This window comes from Danio aesculapii, chromosome 18, assembly GCF_903798145.1.
Source record: "Danio aesculapii chromosome 18, fDanAes4.1, whole genome shotgun sequence".
Lineage (NCBI taxonomy): Eukaryota > Metazoa > Chordata > Actinopteri > Cypriniformes > Danionidae > Danio > Danio aesculapii.
Genome location: NC_079452.1, coordinates 45,900,431 through 45,917,266, shown reverse-complemented (window position 1 = coordinate 45,917,266; position 16,836 = coordinate 45,900,431). Strand labels below are relative to the sequence as shown.

General features: G+C 35.8%; 1 protein-coding gene across 1 annotated transcript in view; it reads left to right on the top strand.

Annotated features, from left to right (window-relative positions):
* The window catches only part of megf11 (multiple EGF-like-domains 11), a 254,354-nt gene that overhangs the window by 175,143 nt on the left and 62,375 nt on the right, over positions 1-16,836 (top strand). The window contains exons 12-14 of the mRNA XM_056478777.1: positions 10,392-10,512; positions 14,588-14,751; positions 14,884-14,986. Coding sequence (XP_056334752.1) covers positions 10,392-10,512; positions 14,588-14,751; positions 14,884-14,986 — 388 coding nt within the window. The remainder of the gene's footprint in view (positions 1-10,391; positions 10,513-14,587; positions 14,752-14,883; positions 14,987-16,836) is intronic.

Here is a 16,836-nt window from a genome sequence, read left to right as displayed (position 1 = left end):
GTGTGTTTATCCAGATGAATATGGCCACGGTGTAAATACACAGTACAGTTATGAGCGTATTGCCACATTATATGGTCATGATAACATGATATCATTGCTTTCTGTGATTTCCTGAAGATAAATAGCAAAAAATAACGCAACTGGAATAACTACAGCAGTAGCCATCATCTGATCTCATATATGAAGTAAGAGATTTCCATGACATATGATGATGTGTGCCAGTGTTGTAGTGCTGGTTTTTTTTTTTTTTTTTTTTTTTTTTTTTTTTTTGGGGGGGGGGGGGGGGGGGGGGGATTTAAGCCCTTCCCCTTCACGCTCTGTTTAAAGGGCCAAGGGGAAGCGGCTGTATGTATTTTAAAGGGGTATGATGATTTTCTGTTGAATAAGATACATTACTAGAACAGTGTTGTATATTTTGATGACTATGCACTTGCATTATCCCAATTGTTTCAAAGATTGTTCAAATCCGGATATATTAGCTGTTTTAATCAGTGACATGGACGGTGTCATTGTGTCACCATTTATATTCAGTCATTTAGCAGACACTTTTGTCCAAAGCGGCTTATAATTGAGGAAGTATTCCGTTTTTTTTTATATATATATATATGAAGGGATTCTAAGAACATGTCTGGTGCAAATGTGCAAAACTGGTGCAATTGTATGTAAAAGTGTCAGAGAGATAAAAGTGTGTTTTCTACAGGTGGTTTGTCAAGCCCACTCACCTACATGAGGCACACTCAGAATTGATAATGTTTTGGGGTTGTCGTGTGGTGTGGGTGGTGGAGAGAAGAGAAGGTTTGAATAATACTGGTGAATCTGCAGTCCATGTGGGAATGGGAAGATTACACTAGCATGGAACCTACACGCTAATGATGTAGGGATGGGTACTGAAACTCTGTCTTTATTGGTAACGGTGCTAAATTATAAAATTGATAAAATATCAAAGTATCGATAAGCTCTGACATTAACGGTTCCGTTATCGGTACTGGAGAATTATTGCTAACTAAATGTTACCTACAGTAACATAATTTGCAATATTTGATATTCGTCTGCACTGTTGGCAATCTCACGTGAGAAATGTTCATCTTGTTCCAAGGCTCTCGCTACGGAGGCTCACGCCAAGCGCACAGACACAAGAGAATTTACCACACAAGACTTGCGCGCACATAAGCTTGTGCTTTTATAGAGTGATGAGGACGGAGCAAACCAAATGGTCAATTTCCCGAGTGACCACCGATAATGCTTGTTGCAACAAACGCAACAAGTTGTTTTCTTGTAAAAGCAGAAACACAAGCAATCTAGCTAAGCATCTTTCAAAAGGACAATAACTGCAGACAGACAAACTCAAGGTTTTCGACTGCTTCGCTACTAACTTTGCATCATCCACATCCTCAGGTTTGTATGCTAGCAGTTAATCACATAAAGTCTCTCTAAATTAATATTAATAGTTTCTTAAACATTCACTTACATTAAAAATGGTATTTTTCTGCAGTAGCCTAAATAAATCGTAAACATTAAAAATGCTTTTAGATCACTGTATTTACAAATAGATAAATAATAATAAACTACGCTTATTAAGACATTATTAAAAAAACTGCTTATTTATTTACATTGCGAGATACTCCAAAACTGTATTACTTTTAATCCCAAACACAACTCATTTTTGTAAATGTGTTAATGATAAATCATAAACATTAACTGCAGCTGATTGTTTAACTTCAATTTATCATTCAAAGATGGTATTTTCAACTGCAGGGAGCACTATAAGCCAAAAAAAAATCCTGACTTCTGCCAGAAACATGTTGATTTTTCTCCAGAAGAATGGTTAAAAACTGGTTGAAACCTGCATGCTCCAACTGTGTTCCTTCAAAGCATTGTACAATCTTTAACAGGAAAATTTTTATTGATTTGTTTGACAATTACTGGTTTCATTTTTTACATAAAAAAATAATAAGATTAAAATAAAGCGTTGTTCATTCTGTTCAAAAATCTTCTCATTAAAAAACTCGATGATAACTGATAAGTGGTATCAATAAAAGTAGTAATACAGTTAAAATCTTAACAATACTCATCCCTATATATATGATGTCATACATCCTCAATTCCCGTTTTGGTTTTATAGAAAAGAAGGAAACCCCAAAGATGCTTTATAGAACAGGTTTTTGGAAATCATTGTTTTTGGCTCATTTTACAAGTCATATAAGTCAGTGATATTTTCAACACTGATAATAATAAGAAATGAGGAGTAATGGCTGATAAAAAATTTTGCTTTGCTATGACTTGAATAAATTACATTTATCATCACTCTGTATGTTTCTGATTATATATAGTGCAACTTTTTGTGCTTCAGTGTGCTTGACAAACCACCTGTAGGTGACACACTCTTCCTCTTCATATGCACCAGACACTTTCTTATAAGCACCCTGGGATTTTTGGGGAAAAAATACTAAAATAAATAAATATAAAACGAACTAACTTAAAATGAACTAAATTAGACTTGTCAAAGCAGTTATATACTGCTGCTCTCTGATGATTTGAAGTGATTTGTTTTCATTTGTAAGTAGCTTTGAAAAAAATGGTCTGCTAAATGAATACATGGAAATGCACATTTTTAAATATATGAAACTAACAAAAAAGCTATTTGAATTGTGTCATGATATCATTGTTTCAGTCATCGAATTCAGGCTTTGGTGAGCATAAAATCACAGAAGCACTAAAAAAATCTAAATTACCCCAAAGTGTAGCTGAAAAGATGCTAGCTAGATTTTTTTGTAGTTTGTAGAGTGGCTAGTAATGTTTTTTAGCAGATCAAGTCTTTAAAGTTATGAGTAACATAAAATGGAAAGCTGAACTGAACGGATTTCACTCCTGCTGCATTCAGAAACACTGGAAATATTGCAAAGCAGATAAAAACAAAGGCAGTGCCGCAGGTTAAGTCTGGAACGGCGGTGATGATTAAGACAAACTCAGTACCAGCGGCTTTGGCCAACTCCTGCTTTGGCTGTAACTGTTGCTGTGTCCTGTGGCAGAGCTACTACAGCGATTTGAACTAGCAGGCGGAGGCACAGACTGTATCTTAATTTTCGCCACCTGCTCTTTGTGTTGGATTTGCGGGGCCTGCTGCCAGTTCTATTAAACACTGCTCGAGGAGCTTTGGCCAAGGCGTCTGACCGAGATGCAATGGAATTGGGACACAATGCTCTATTTCCAGGCAAGCTCTTCCATTTGGACCTACAGAGCAAGAAAGGTTAACAATTTGACCGCAGTCTGGTTGGAAATTAAAGGGGCAACGGCCACCACAAAATCATGTTGTGAGAGAGTGATATTTATAGGGGTAGAAAAGAAACGTATATATGGGCTTGTGCTGCTGGTACTGGAGAGAGAGAGAGATAGAGAGAGAGCGGGTGGAAAGATGAGGGTGCAGAAGTGCTGGCAGGACCATATTGAAAGCACACATGCTATGCTTATGTGCTTTTATGACTTATTATGAATTCTCAGATGCAGTAGTAGATATTTTATCGCTCTAAAAGAATGTTCATTAGTCATTAAAATGGTTGTACATGCTTCAATTATCACTGGAGTATGCATTTCTCTAGTTTAGAAAAGATAATGTTTCATTTTCCAAACCACTTCATTATATATTATATTATATTATATTATATTATATTATATTATATTATATTATATTATATTATATTATATTATATTATATTATATTATATTATATTATTGACGTTACCATTTTATTTATATATTTATTTATATATTTCAGTCATATCACATGCAGCCCAAGCCCAGTTACTCACTGAGGCTAAGCAGGGCTGTGCCTGGTCAGGAGCTGTTGGAAGTGATGTTGGTGAGGCCATCGGGGGGCGCTCAGACTGTGGTCTGTGTGAGTCCTAATGGCCCAGTAAACTGAAAGGGACACTATACTGTCAGTGATATATATATATATCTCACTATACCGTCTTTCCTGACTTTCTGTGGTAATTAAAAATCCCATGGCACTTCTCTTGGGTGTATGGTCATACATGATAAATGCACTATATAAATACACATAACATTACTTGCCTCTTTGAACTTTTACCCTCTGGTCGACGCTACAGAGCACTGTGCACCAGAACAACCCGACACAGAAACAGTTTCTTCCCTCAGGCAATCCATTTCATGAACACTTGATGATGATAATAATTATGAAACAAACATCACTACCTGCTATACACTTATTTAACAACATACTTTACATGCCAATTTGTACATAACAGTTGCACATACAGTTGAAGTCAGAATTATAACCCTCCTTTGAATTTATTTTATTTTTTTATATTTCTCAAATGATGTTTAACAAAGCAAGAAAATATTCACAGTATGTCTGGTAATATTTTTTTCTTCTGGAGAAAGACTTAATTAGTTTTATTTCCGCTTGAATAAAAGCATTTTTTAATTTTTTAAACACCATTTTAAGGTCAAAATTATCAGCCCCTTTAAGCTATATATTTTTTCGATAGTCTACAGAACAAACCGTTGTTATACAATAACTTGCCTAATTACCCTAACCTGCCTAGTTAACCTAATTAACCTAGTTAAACCTTTAAATGTGACTTTAAGCTGTATAGAAGTGTCTATAAAAATATCCAGTAAAATATTATTTATGTCATCATAGCAAAGAAAAAAATAAATTAAGTATTAGAAATGAGTTATTAAAACTAATGTGTTTAGAAATGTGTTGAAAAATTCTTCTCTCCATTGAAAAGAAACTGGGGAAAAATAAACAAGGGGGGCTAATAATTGAGGGGGGCTAATAACTGACTTCAACTGTATAGCGCCGTATATACAGTAGTAACATACCTAAACATGCTCTTGTCAGTTTGTATATTTGCATTCACTACTTCTTCTATTTTTAATATAATTATTATCTGTTTTTTTATCCTGTCTCTGTAATTATGTTGCACTGTAGAAGCTCTGTCACGAAAACAAGTTCCTCATATGTGTGAACATACCTGGCAATAAAGCTCTCACTGATTCTGATTCTGATACATTGGCTGTTTTGTTAATAAGCAGGGTAAAAAAAAATTAATTGTTTTCAGATATTTAAAATAATAGCCTTAATTAGGGAGTAACTTAGAAGTAATTGATTCCAATAAATTATATTTCCTTATGTACTGTACAGAACACGTCTTACTTCTGAAATTGCAATTTTTGACACGTGAACAATGAAAAATTGCGTGTTTTTTGTTTTGCTTTTCTTTGCTTTGCTTTGTTTTGTTTACCAAAGACTCATTTTTGTTGTCGATTTTGACTAAACCAGCATTGCTGTAGATATTGGTGTTGATACATAACAGGCTTAGGCACCGAATGGTGAACTGACAAATGAATTTACAGTGCTCAGCATAATTGAGTACACCCCATTTTGAAAATGAATATTTGTATCTACAGTATATCTCAGTGAATATAGGCAATGTATTTGGGTGCATTTAAACAAAACAGATTTATTAAACTGATATATTTATTGAAATAATATTTTAGTCACCAAACATATTTAGAAATAGAAAGATAATACAATTAAATTTCAACAAAATATTTCCTTTTTTTGCTTCTCTTGATTTTTCCTCTTTTTAAAATGTGTATTATATATTTTCTATAACATATAAATTTGGGTGTACTAGTTTTTGGACCGTTATCGTAAATTATTTTGTTAGATAAGCTTCAGATTGGACTTCAGTACTGAATAAACTACTGTATATGCACAAATATAATATTGTATAGCTTTCTATTAAACATGAATTTAAAATATAGATTTGTGAGGGGTGTACTTAGATATGCCAAGCACTGTAGATGCCATTTGTACGTGGCCAGTGCAGTCTCAAACTCCCCTAAATATGATAACGAAGAGTTCAGATGCAAAAACCTCTAAGTGCCGTCTCAAATTTTCATCAGAAATTTACAATTTTCTCAGCCTCCTTTGTTTATGTTAAGTTATTTCACTTTAAAGACCAGGAAAAGAACTTATTCTTTGCCACACATATGCTATTACTGAACCTAGACACAGAATCCTGATAAAATTGCTCATTTTAGAGGAAAATTTCAGATGGCATTTAGAGGTTTTTGCATCTGAACTCTTCAGATGTTCTACTCAAAGCCTGAAGACATGCTTGAATCTGGAAGAATATTTAACCTCTAAACATAAGTCGTGCTTCAGCCTGCTTTTGGAGGAGTTTGGTCACCCAGTTGAATGAGTGCTCTCAGGCCTGTGTCAGTGTAATCTGGAGCATTCTCGGGTCTCGCTAAATCCCCGCGGTCATTTGTGAGCCAGAGACTCTTTTACCTCCAACCCATTCACCAAGCAAATTGCAGGTCTGCTGAAAAGTCGAACAAACTAACTTTCTCGCCCCACATTCAGCTGCCTCCACCGATAGTTTTAAGTCTTTTTCAGCTGAACAGAACTGCCATTGTTAGCAGTCTGCTTGCTGTCACTTTTGAGCGGAACAAAGATAACTGCACGTAGATTGATGAAAAATTAATCCACAGATGTAAGCTTTTCATGTGGGGAGTGGATGGACGAGCGAAGCAGATGGAGAGGTAGACTATTTGAAATGGGGAATACAATGGGGGAATGTGGGAGAGAGCAAGAACGACAAAGAAAGAGAAAGCATACAAGAAAGAAAAGAGTGGGAGTTTGAGAAAATATTGGAGATGATTGTATCAAAGTGAGCGGGCGAGATAAATGATGACAGATTGAAAGAGAGGGAGAGAAAGAGAGTGGAGAAACAAAAAAAAAAATATATATATATATATATATAGAGAGAGAGAGAGAGCAAGAGTCTGTCTTTCTTTAAGTCCCTCTTGGTGCCCATGGCGTCCTGTGGCATATCTTATCCTGCCTTCCACTCAGACCTAGTTCCAGATGATAATGAGAGAGCGGGTCCTTTGCTGCTCAATCCCCGGCACCGGGGAGACGGAGGCAGGAGGCACACCACACACTGCCATTACCCCACTAATTGGGAGTCTAAATCATTTTGTCAGCTGTCAGTCAGAGGCAGGAATGAGGCAAGGAGACACCGGTGATGGCCGGCACTGGGATAGAAGTGACTCCCATGCTGAGACCGGCTGAGCACAGAGATTGTGCTGGTGTTGTTTGGCTGGGGAGCAGGGTTTAAGAACACAGTGTCTGTCAGTCATCAGCTATGGGGTTTTTTTCTGGGGGATGGACGGACGGAGTGAGGTGCTGAGGGCCAGGGGCTGTCAGCTCATTAATGCAGCTGGGGAAAATGGGCCTTTAGCACTGAGCGTCCGCTGACACACACGCTGCAATGGCAACAAGGACGCATGGACTTCTGGTTTTCTGCTGTGCAAATGTGTTCGCTGCCTTTCTAACTCATATGCTGCACTGTTGCGGAGAATCATTTGCAGGAAATTTCCTGTGGGAAGCTTTACAGAATCCTCAGTTGGGATTTAGAGTCACACTTCACAAAACAGTGCTCGGGTTACAGTATGAAATTACATAAGTACAGAAGTACAGACGTTTTCCATAGGAAATGTGTCTGCCTTCCTGAGCGAAATTCACTGGCATAATTATGAGCTTTAAAAAACTGGATGACATGTCTCTATATTATTCTCCTTAAAAAATTATAGCTAAAATTGTTAATTTGTTAAAATAGATTGTTTCACATCCATTTGTTTGCATGTAGAGGGAATGGAACATGTAAGGCATTCCTGAAGGGCTGCAGCTCTGCACAGTTTTGCTTCAACCCTATCAAACACAGCTGATTCAACTAATTAGGATGTTCAAGACTACTATAGAGTATAAAGCAGGTGTGAGTTGGAGGTGGTTGGAGCTAACTATGCAGAGCTGCGGCCCTCCAGGCATTGAGTTTGAGATTATTGCTGTAAGGGAATGGAACCTGTACTGTATTCAGCCACTAGGGAGTGATTTCAAAGCGTTGGTGTCATCTTTAAGTGACAGTGATGCACCTTTTGTCTCAATATTGAGCCAACTAACAATTTTAGGTTCTAAAAACATTCCCCTAACAACTTTTCTTTAAGTTCTTAGAACATTCAAAACATTTGTTAGTACATATTGTATTAACGTTATTTTTTGGCTATAACGACATTATTCAAAACGTTCCAGTTCGTTCAAAAGACCCACCCCTCACTGACAAATGTCCAGAATTTGTCCCAAATATGAGCTCATTTGTCCTATTTTGAATGCTATTCCATCATAATAGGTGAAAATAACCCATCGAAAAGGCTTTAAGACAGGGGTGTCCAAACTCAGTCCTGGAGGGCCGCTGTCCTGCTGAGTTTAGCTTGATTAGCTGGTTCAGGTGTGTTTGATTAGGGTTGGAATTAAACTCTCCACGACACTGACCCTCCAGGACCAAGTTTGGACACCCCTGCTTTAAGACCTAGCGAAATCCTTTGTTGGCTGTCGTGACTTCAGCTTATTAGATTTGGCCAATGCAAACAATTATTTTTCATTAGTCCAACATCCAGCTGATAGAAAACATACAGTGTGACGTAAGTGAAGTCATCTTTCACTACTATATTATTGTTAAATAGAGAAAACAGTCTACAGGTAACTTTTATTCTAAATCTTGGACCTTATTCTTGAAACAAAATAAGGTGTGAAGCACCAAAAGCGGCCCAACTAATTACAATACTAATTTGGCTGTTGTTGTTATATATGAATTTTCAAATTAACTTTTTTTACAAGAGAGGTTGAAAAATTGTAAACTTTATTATTATTATTTTATTCAACTGGTCAAATTGTGAGGAAAGTTGAATGTGCTGGCCAGTTTATTATTTATAATTTGCATAATGAAATGACAGTTGCCTTATTTTTAATTAAAAACAGATTCATCTATATTTTTTATTGATATATGATGTAAAAATTAGCATTTTAAAAAATAAGAATTTTTCATTTTTTTATTTTAAATCTTTAGTAAATATTTTTGGTACAAAAAGCGTGGTTATGATGATCATTCGACAAGCCAATTCATCTAAAACAGTGCTTAAAATGTATTGAAATCTCACAATTAAATAGAAAATGAGGTGTATAATTGTGAAAAGGTCCACTTTTTGAGAAAAAACAACCACCCCTTTCGCCAGGCTGGATATGGGACTGTGTCATGTTATATTAATGTTTTATAAAGTTATTTAAAACGTTATTAGAACATTCTATTCTCATTACAATAATGTTCTCAGAACATTTTTTAATCAACATTTTTTAAGTACAAATAATGTCCTAAAGAATAAGAAGCATTTTCTATTAAGTTTATGAGTACCAGTAGAAGTCGTTATGACGTTATGTGCTATCATTTGCACAACTTTTAAAGAACGTTACTGAATTTTCTGGGAACAGTTCCTGTTAGCTGCAGGGATTTGTTGTTGCCAAAGTGTTTCTGTGTACTGTAGTTATTCAAATGTTTGAGATGGTTTTACACATTGTTATACACCTACTAATGTGTTCTGGGAAGTTAATTAGTGTATTTTAGTGATTTATTCGCTACCATATCTGTATCATTCAATAAATGCTTCTTTTTAGTGTTTCATTATTGACCCGATGTGAAATAAATTATTTGCCATGAAATTATGTATTGTTTGGATCCACTTCAGATGCTAGATTTACATGCTTCTGACCATAAAGGTTTTCATTGTTTCCTTTCGTTGTTTCCTCTGACAAGATGTCAGCAACGGAAAAAATTAGAACTTCAAAGTTACGATTGATAAATACAATGTTTGTGGGTTTATTGTTATCAGGCTCAGAAACAAATGATATCAAGCTTTGTATTTATCAGCATTTATTTATTGTTAATCATTTTCCATATATTGGTATTGGCCAGATTTTCATGTTAGTGCAGTAATTGTTGTTCTTTTACATTGTTGCATGTGGTTGCTAGGGTGTTGCTATGCAGCTGTCAAAATGTGGCTTTGTTATGCAGTTTCTATGGTGTTATGGGTTGTTGCCAATATGTTCTTGGTAGCTTGCGAATATGTTCTTGGTAGCTTGTGTTTATTATAAAAGGTATACTGGTATTTGTGTTTATTATAATAATTTTGGATTGCCAAGGCGCTGCTATGAGGTTAAGATGTTTTGAGAGGTTTACCACATTGTGGTTTAGATTTTACATTGCTGAATGTCAGTTACAGGCTTTGCTATATTTTTGGTAGGGTGTTCTTTGAGGTTGCTGGGGTATTGATACACAGTTGGAAAAATGTTATGGATAGTTTTGCATTATAGCTAGCATCATTACAAGTCCATACTTGCTAAAAAAAAGAGAGTATGAACATGCTCAAAAAGGAGAGGATGAATATTAAATTATGAAAGGGATGTAGCAGATTGTGTGCAGCAGGATTTTAAGGCTTTTAACGTCGCTCTATGTTTTTTTCAGGGAGATGACTGTTCCCAAACCTGCCCATCTGGACTATTTGGGACTAACTGCACTTCCACCTGCCACTGCCACAACCAGGCGTCCTGCTCACCAATCGATGGCTCCTGCATCTGTAAAGAAGGTATGGCATAATGCGCTCTTATCCATATTATCCCTCATTTCCTACAGGATTAGCAAGAAAGTCAAGAGATTGTGGGTTTACAACCAACCTGATAACAAGATTATACCTTAAGCTGTATAAATAAATCAATGTACAATCAATAAATGCAATTCTACAATAAGGAGAAGTCGTAATGCTTGCAATTGATTATCCTGGCTCTAATTAATCATTTTCCAATTCCCTCGAAAAAGAGATGTCAATGTTTAGAGAATTAACCCTGACTGCAAGCTGAAAATCGGCATGGCTAACAAGCTGTGATACTTCAAAAAACAAACACTCTGAATTCAGACGCTCTGAAAAAACTTATATAATATCCCCAACCACTGTCCATATATCCATTTCTGTCATTATAAAAAAACGGTGTTTCAGTATCAAAGGATACAAAGTCCCTTCAGGTCACTTTCAAAGAATGCATAACCACTTACACATATGGTGTTTTTAGGCTGTAATAGCATAAAAAATGCAGTGTGAATCCACAAGAGGCCTGTGAGCACTGAGCGTTTGGCTGACCGCAGCTAACCGTACCTGCGGGACGAGCCTCATTGTTGCATAAACATGGACTCGTCCAGAAAGGCCTGCACAAGCAGAGTATTCACTCAGGTCCTTTCAGATTGGGAGGAAGCTCATTAGAGACAGTACCTTTAAAATCCTCATCCCATTCATAATGCAGAACCCCAGTGTGCTACACAACTTCTCTGCCTTTCCCACTCTGCTCTTATGTTGACCTCAAACCATGCATATATTCCTCTCATTGACTGCTTTGCGCTACGAGCCGAGGGAGACAAGAATCCTTTGGCTTCTGTCAAGACGTGACCTCACTTCCCCCTTTATTAATTGAACTCAGTTATAAACCAGAGACTATTTATTTGGAAGAGGATGTAAAGCGATTGGTTTCTTACAAATAAACTACTTAAGGAACTAGGCTTCTGACGGTATCACATTTTCTTGTTATGAATACTTGCTGAAGCTTTTATCACGATTTACAGTATTATCATGAAATTGACCCTGTAGCTGCAAAAGAGGTTACTTTAACAGGTAAAATATTTTTTAAAAATACTTTATTTATGTGGCACTATGGCTCAGTGTTAGCACTGTCGCCTTACAGCAAGAAGGTCGCTGGTTCGAGTCGTGGCTAGTCATTTATGTGTGGAGTTTGCATGTTCTTGTCGTGTTCACGTGGGTTTCCTCCGGGTGCTCAAGTTTCCCCACAGTCCTAAGACATGCTGTATGCAGTCGGTGAATTGAATAAACAAAATTGCCCGTAGTGTATGAGTGTGTGTGTGAATGTGGATGTGAGAGGGTATGGGTGTTTCCCAGTACTGGGTTGCAGCTGGGCATCCGTTCCATAAAACGTATACTGGAATAGTTGGCTGTTTATTCCACTGTTGTGACCTCTGAAACAAACTAAGCCAAAGGAAAATGAATGAATGAAGGAAGGAAGGAAGGAAGGAAGGAAGGAAGGAAGGAAGGAAGGAAAGAATGAATGAATGAATGAATGAATGAAATGATTTATTGTAGATACATGTTCAGAGTAAATAAATGTTTTAATCAAATTCATTTGCAAAAAGATTATGAAGTATAATAGGTTGTACAATAAATTCTCATTAGTAAACATTAGTTAATGCATTGAAACAATGAGAAAAAGCCACATTTGTTAGTTACTATGTTTAAGTTAGTTAAAATAATACAACTGAATTTAACTCCACTTAATAAATTGATTACAACTTTTGATTTTAATGTCTTATCAGTCATGAACTAGAAATGATCACCACAAGATTAATAAAAGCTTCAATAAAAGCTTAAAAAAACTCAGTTTTATAGTTAGTTTAGTTAAATCACCTGATGTTAACAAATGGAGCCTGACTGTAAAGTGTTCATGATCAATAGGCCTATGGATAGTATTTTTATAACTGACACTTTCTATGAAGCACTTTTAATAAATGCTGACTCTGTATATAATTATTTGTAATGAATCATAACAATTCTATAAATGTATCTATCAACACAACAAACCTTATACTGTATTATAATGACAGTTATAGCACCGTTTATAATAGTGTTATTATTACTTACTAGTGATGCATTTCATTTTTCAATGCACATGTTCGTAAGTATTAATTAGGCAGTCATGACTGTATTTATGTATAAATTTGCAAACGTTATGCTGTAGTTACAAAGGCTTATTAGTAATTTAACAGATTTTATTCTGTCAAATAAATTAATGCTATCATATTGTTATTAAGAATCATATGCTTTATAAATAGGGCTGGGCGATATTGAAGAAAAATTTGATATCGATAATTTTTTTTTTAAATTATTGATATCGATAATTATTGAATATTTTTGACAATACATTTAGGAATATTTGGATTTTTTTATTTACACACTTTATTTTAATTTACCAAAATTACTAAGGCAAATAGTTTTATTAGTCAAAAACTAAATTATTTAAGCAAAATATCTGAACTCTTTATTATAAAATAAACATAAAAAGACTCTTAAACTTAATAAATAAAATGCTACAATGTGTATGCAATGGTAAAGGTAGATCAACATCTGTAAGGTGTGAATAATAATGATACAGTAAACCTCCAACTCTGTAAACAAAAGAAATTATGATAATTAAATCTGAGCTTTTAAGTCAAGGAACTAACCATCATTATTCAAATACATACTGCAACATTACAAGTTGTGAGGTTGAATGATTACATTACCATTATGCTAAAAAATCTTTCAGATGGGGTGCTAGTGGCTGGGATGCAAAAGAAAAGAAACCAAAAAGCCACTCAGGTGACATCCTTACATCCTTTTTTATTTACAATCTCCTCGCTGCTGCTGTACAGCACTCATTTTCGCATGTGTTGTTATTCTAATCTGAAGTGACAAGCGCAGTGCATACTTTCCTTCACCATTTTTTATGGCGTCTCTCGTAACTAGGCGACCATCGACCGTTTTTCTCAGAGGATAACAAATGGACAGACCATTGCTGCAGCATAGAGCTTCATACCAAAACTACATGCCTAATCTTTTTTTATCGTTATTGATACTGGTGTTCGGTCAATAAATACCGATACCAATTTTAGTGCCCATCCCTATTTATAAATACTTATTTTGAGTCACAACACAGTTACTAAACTTTTATTAATGCATCATTGATGGCTGTAAGTAAGGTGAAAACTTTTCCATATAAAGAGGATTTGGTCATCACGCTCATTGTGCTCATTATGCATTTATAAATAGGTTACTGCAAATTTAACTGATCTTTCAACTCATAACTCTAAATCTAAGCATTTTAAAATGTACAGAATGAAGAAAAAAACCATGACAAACCATTTATAGAATTGCAGTGATTGATTATAAATGGTAACACTTATTTTAGTCCATTTGATTATTAGTAGACTGTCTGTTTAATATCTGTTGCTACTGCTCTTTCAACAGACATTTAACTGACTACAAGAAACTTTACAAGTACATGTCAACTTACTTGAACTCTAACCCTAACCCCAACCTAACAGTCTACTTATAATCTAATGAGAATTAGTTGGCATGTAGATGCAATGTAACTTAAATTCAAGAAATGGACCATCAAAATAAAGTGTGACCTTAACTACATCTTCATAAATACAATCACTGCTGAATAATTAATACTTATATGTCATGCATATGTTTTAAACTATCAAAAACAGAGTTACAATTTATTATAAGTATGAACTGCATAGTAAGTGTTACCATTTTACCAATTTATATAATGTTTTCAATCAATATTTCAGCAGATAGTAAGCCAGAATAATGTGAAAATGTCTTAAAGCATTTGGTGCTGTTGAGAAACCACTGCAAATACAATCTAAATACTTTTATAAAGCACTCATAAGCATGTTAAATAATAATTATTAATAATGTTATGAAAGGTCCATGACGTCAATTTTGTGCATGTTCAATAATATCACAATATTGAATTATTGAATACCAAATGAACCAATGGTTGATCAGACAAATAAATGAACAAATGTTGCTACCGTCTCCCTTTGCATTACAGGTTGGCAGGGTGTGGATTGTTCAATCCTGTGCTCCAGCGGGACCTGGGGTTTGGGCTGTAACCAGACTTGTCTGTGTGCCAATGGTGCGGCTTGTGACCCAATCGATGGCTCTTGTACCTGTTCCTCAGGATGGAGAGGGGAGCGCTGCCAGCAGTCGTGCCCCGTGAGTCTTCCCGGGACTGGTTCCATCCTCTGTCTGCCAGAGGCTAGCAGGACTGACCATTTGAATTATAAATATTTGTCATGACAGGGCAGTTTGAGCTAAGCGAGATGGTTTGTGTATGTGGTTATTCAGGATGGCACATATGGGTTGGAGTGTCGCGAGCGTTGTGACTGTAACCACGCTGATGGATGCGACCCTGTGAGTGGATTCTGTCGCTGTCTGCCAGGATGGACAGGTGAGTGTGAGGCTGCTCATAAAATTGCATTAAAATGTTAAAGTGGGCTTTTATGATGCAACATAAATGCTTTGTGTGAATTACTCGCCTCTTGTTGAATAAAAGGCCTTCATGGCATGGGGACACACTAAATTTATGAAAAGTGTCAGTAGACTTTCACAAGGGTACAAAAAAATACTGTTCTTTCAAACTTTATATTCATCAAAGATCCATAAAAGTATTGCATCGCAGATTTTTAATGCCCCCGGTGACCCTGAACCACAAAACCATCATTGAGTGTCATTTTTTAATTAAAAAAAAGTTGAATAAAAAAGTTTTACATTGATGTATGGTTTGTTAGGATAAGACTACATTTGGTTTAGATAAAATTAGTTGAGTATTTAGAATGCGAGGGTTAAAAAAAATCTAAATATTCATAAAATTGTATTTAAAGGTTGGTCCACAGTCAGTTTTTAAGGCTTGATCGTGTTTATAAGATGCAAAGCAATGTGTGCTCATGCTTCACTTGTAGAAACTTGTGTTTCATATATCTTACTTTGATTATATACAGCTACTCAGCTATGAAAATTTCATATTGCCTAGTTCCTCTGAAAGGCCCACCCTCAGGCTCTGTTTGGTCAGCTAACATAATGTGCTGTGATTCGCGGATTGGCTCCATTTTACCACGTCACACCCCTGCAGGCATGCGCTTTTGCACTATGTAAACAGCTGTATCAGTTTGCCTGAATCAGACAGAAAAGGAAGTGGACACAGCTGAACCTCATGCCTGTTCTATAAAATAAACTCTGACAAGTGTCTTTCACATATATTCAGAATAAGCATGTCTAAGTAATATGAACCGTTCACTGAAACGTATCTTTTGCGAGTTTGTTATTCGAGATGTAGAACAAACGGAAAGTGGCCACATAGAGAGACACTGAAATCATCCGCATAGAGAGAGACAGCAGCGCTGGTGAAGATTGTGGGTGTTTACAGTGGTTTGACTGATAAATATGAATTTGTAGCTAAATTCTTAGCGGTGCCCAACAGCATTTCCCATTGTTTACATCCTTGTTTACGTCCTCGCTACAACATAATGTTAATGCTAGAAACTGTGCATGTAATTTATCATTTTTAACAAATAAAAATACTTACAGGTTGTGGCTCACAATCCACAGCTTCGTCGGTTGGAGGAGTTTTTAGTCGAATCCAGCACTGAACTGGGAGAGATTCTGGAAGTTCTCCTTTGTCAAATGCTAGCTATATATTTTAGAATTCTCTGGAACATAATTAAGATTAAACTGTAAGCACTTTTCTCTTTGTGTCGTGTCCTTTAGAAGCCCAAATACTGAAACAGAAGAAGCTCTGTAGAAATAGCAGTGTTTGGGCACCATTTTAGCTTTCTCTGCTATAACATTACAGCACTTCTGGCCATGCCCCTCTGCTGTGCGGGGTGTCTGCGCATGGTAAATGCGTGTAACTGGAAGCCCTTGTGATCTCACTAGCCCGGATGTATTTTTCTGTAGTCCCCAAATTTCGTTCACTGTAGGCTTTGCTATGTTAACTCTGTCAAAGCCAAGGTCTCCCTTTGCATTGAACTTTGAGCATCTTACAATCAGAGAACGTTGTTTATGTTCACACAGCTACATTACACATCTACTAAAGTTTAAAATATGATATTTTAGTGGACCACCCCTTTAAAGTTGGTCAAATTAAGTGTTTAGCAATGTAATTTGCTAATCAAAAATGTAGTTTTGATATAAATATATGTATATATACAGTAGAAAATTTATTTACAAAATCTTTATGGAACAGGATCTTTATTTTATATTCTAATTATTTTTGGCATAAAAGAAAAATCTGTAATTTTG